The sequence below is a fragment of the Phascolarctos cinereus genome, unplaced genomic scaffold, assembly GCF_003287225.1.
Source record: "Phascolarctos cinereus isolate Bilbo 61053 unplaced genomic scaffold, phaCin_HiC Scaffold_5;HRSCAF=322, whole genome shotgun sequence".
Classification (NCBI taxonomy): domain Eukaryota; kingdom Metazoa; phylum Chordata; class Mammalia; order Diprotodontia; family Phascolarctidae; genus Phascolarctos; species Phascolarctos cinereus.
This window is the reverse complement of record NW_027555958.1, coordinates 57,291,798-57,293,620: the sequence shown is the minus strand read 5'-3', so window position 1 is coordinate 57,293,620 and position 1,823 is coordinate 57,291,798. Positions and strand designations below refer to the sequence as shown.

At 45.5% G+C, this 1,823-nt stretch overlaps 1 protein-coding gene across 1 annotated transcript; it reads left to right on the top strand.

The window, feature by feature from the left end:
• Positions 1–208: 208 nt before the first annotated feature.
• On the top strand, positions 209–1,191 carry LOC110216471 (olfactory receptor 11A1-like). The gene has a single exon (XM_020998296.2). It carries the CDS (start codon positions 244–246, stop codon positions 1,189–1,191), a length of 948 nt encoding a protein of 315 aa, XP_020853955.1. The 5' UTR covers positions 209–243.
• The last annotated feature ends 632 nt before the right edge of the window (positions 1,192–1,823 follow it).

The window sequence follows — 1,823 nt, the reverse complement described above, 5'->3', positions numbered from 1 at the left end:
TAAGTATCTGAGGCTGGATTCGAACTAAGGTCTTTCTGACTCCAGGCCCAGTCCACTGCATCACCTAGCTGCCTCTTCACACACTCATCTGTGTGCTCACTTGTTGAATGAGATAAGCAATCTGTCAATCTATACTAAGATCTCAGTGAATTGAAAACTAAAGAGTCCTGTGAAGGCTCTTTGGCTCAGTGTCATTGCCAAGTTCACATTTCATCATTGTGATCCTCTGTAGATAAGTCAGATATGGCCCGTCTTCCCTGGGAGAATCAAACAGCCATTGTGGAATTTGTGCTCCTGGGATTCTCAACTGTTTGGCAGCTGAATCTTGCCCTGTTCACCACCTTTTTAGCTGCATACATCTTCACTGTCACTGGGAACACACTCATTGTCCTCCTTATTGTGTTCAACCATCGTCTTCACATCCCCATGTACTTTTTCCTGGCAAACTTTTCCTTCCTGGAGATCGGGTACACCTCGAACATTGTCCCGAAGATGCTGGCAAGTCTCTTAGCTGGGCAGAACACCATATCAGTGGCCAACTGCCTCACACAGTTTTACTTCTTTGGATCCTTGGCAGCCACAGAGTGTCTTTTGCTGGCAGCAATGTCCTACGACTGCTACGTAGCAATCTGCTGGCCTCTTCACTATACCATCCTCATGAATGGCCAGGTGTGTGTTGTTCTGGCTGCCAGCTCCTGGGTCAGCTGCTTCCTCCTCACAGCATTAACCATCATACTCCTGTTCAGGCTGACCTTCTGCGGACCCAATGAAATCGATCATTTCTTTTGTGACTTTACTCCTCTCATCCAGCTCTCCTGCACAGACACCTCACTGATGGAAACCATTGCCTTTGCCACCTCTTCTGCTGTGATGCTGGTCCCTTTTCTCCTAATCACAGCTTCCTACTCTTGCATCCTCACTGCTATCCTGAGAATCCCCTCCAATGCTGGCTGTCGCAAGGCCTTCTCCACCTGTTCCTCACACTTCACTGTGGTCACCATGTTCTATGGGACACTAATTGCCACATATCTTGCACCCTCAGACCATCCATCCCAGTTTCTCCACAAAGTGTTTTCTCTGCTGTACACCATCCTGACGCCCATGTTCAATCCCATCATCTATAGCCTAAGGAACAGAGACATCCACGAGGCCCTGAAGAGATATTTGAGCAGAAAGACAGTTCTCCAGTGACGCTGTCCAGGGACAGTATCCTGTGAAGAGCTAGGGTCATCACACAAAAAAAGCAACCACCAAAGTAGGCTAAATAGATATGTGTGTGTATAAAGATGTGCATGTACATATAAAAAGCTCAAATATTCTGTTACTCAGGAAAATAGGTAAAGTAAGGTGGCCAGGCACTTTAGATGCACTGAAGACAGTCCTGGGTTTTCATAGTCTGTACCAGGTAAATAAGTCTCTAAGGAAGCTCCTCTCTAGATTTTCCTATTTCTTGGTAAATGACCACACATCTAAGTTATATTGGTAAAACAGACACACACACACACACACACACACACACACACACACACACACATACAGTATGTTCTTCTCTATGCAAATCTACAGTGCAAGACTATATCCAGACAAGAAAATCTGAGTGCTACATTCCCCAAGCACCAGTGCATCTACAGATTAGGAATTTTCCACCCTTGGAGTGGGTCATCTTTGATGTGATCTCATATAACTGCAGTCCAATATTTAGCTCCCCTTTCTAACACTTGTAACAGTGAAGGTCATACAGCCTGTTTGAAGATGGCCACTTCTAGGGAATTCCCTACCTCCCAATTCAGTCCACTCCATATCTGGACATCTCTAATTGTTAG

Coding starts and splice junctions, on each gene's coding strand:
- LOC110216471 (XM_020998296.2), top strand. CDS start 244: ATGGCCCGTCTTCCCTGGGAGAATCAAACAGCCATTGTGGAATTTGTG.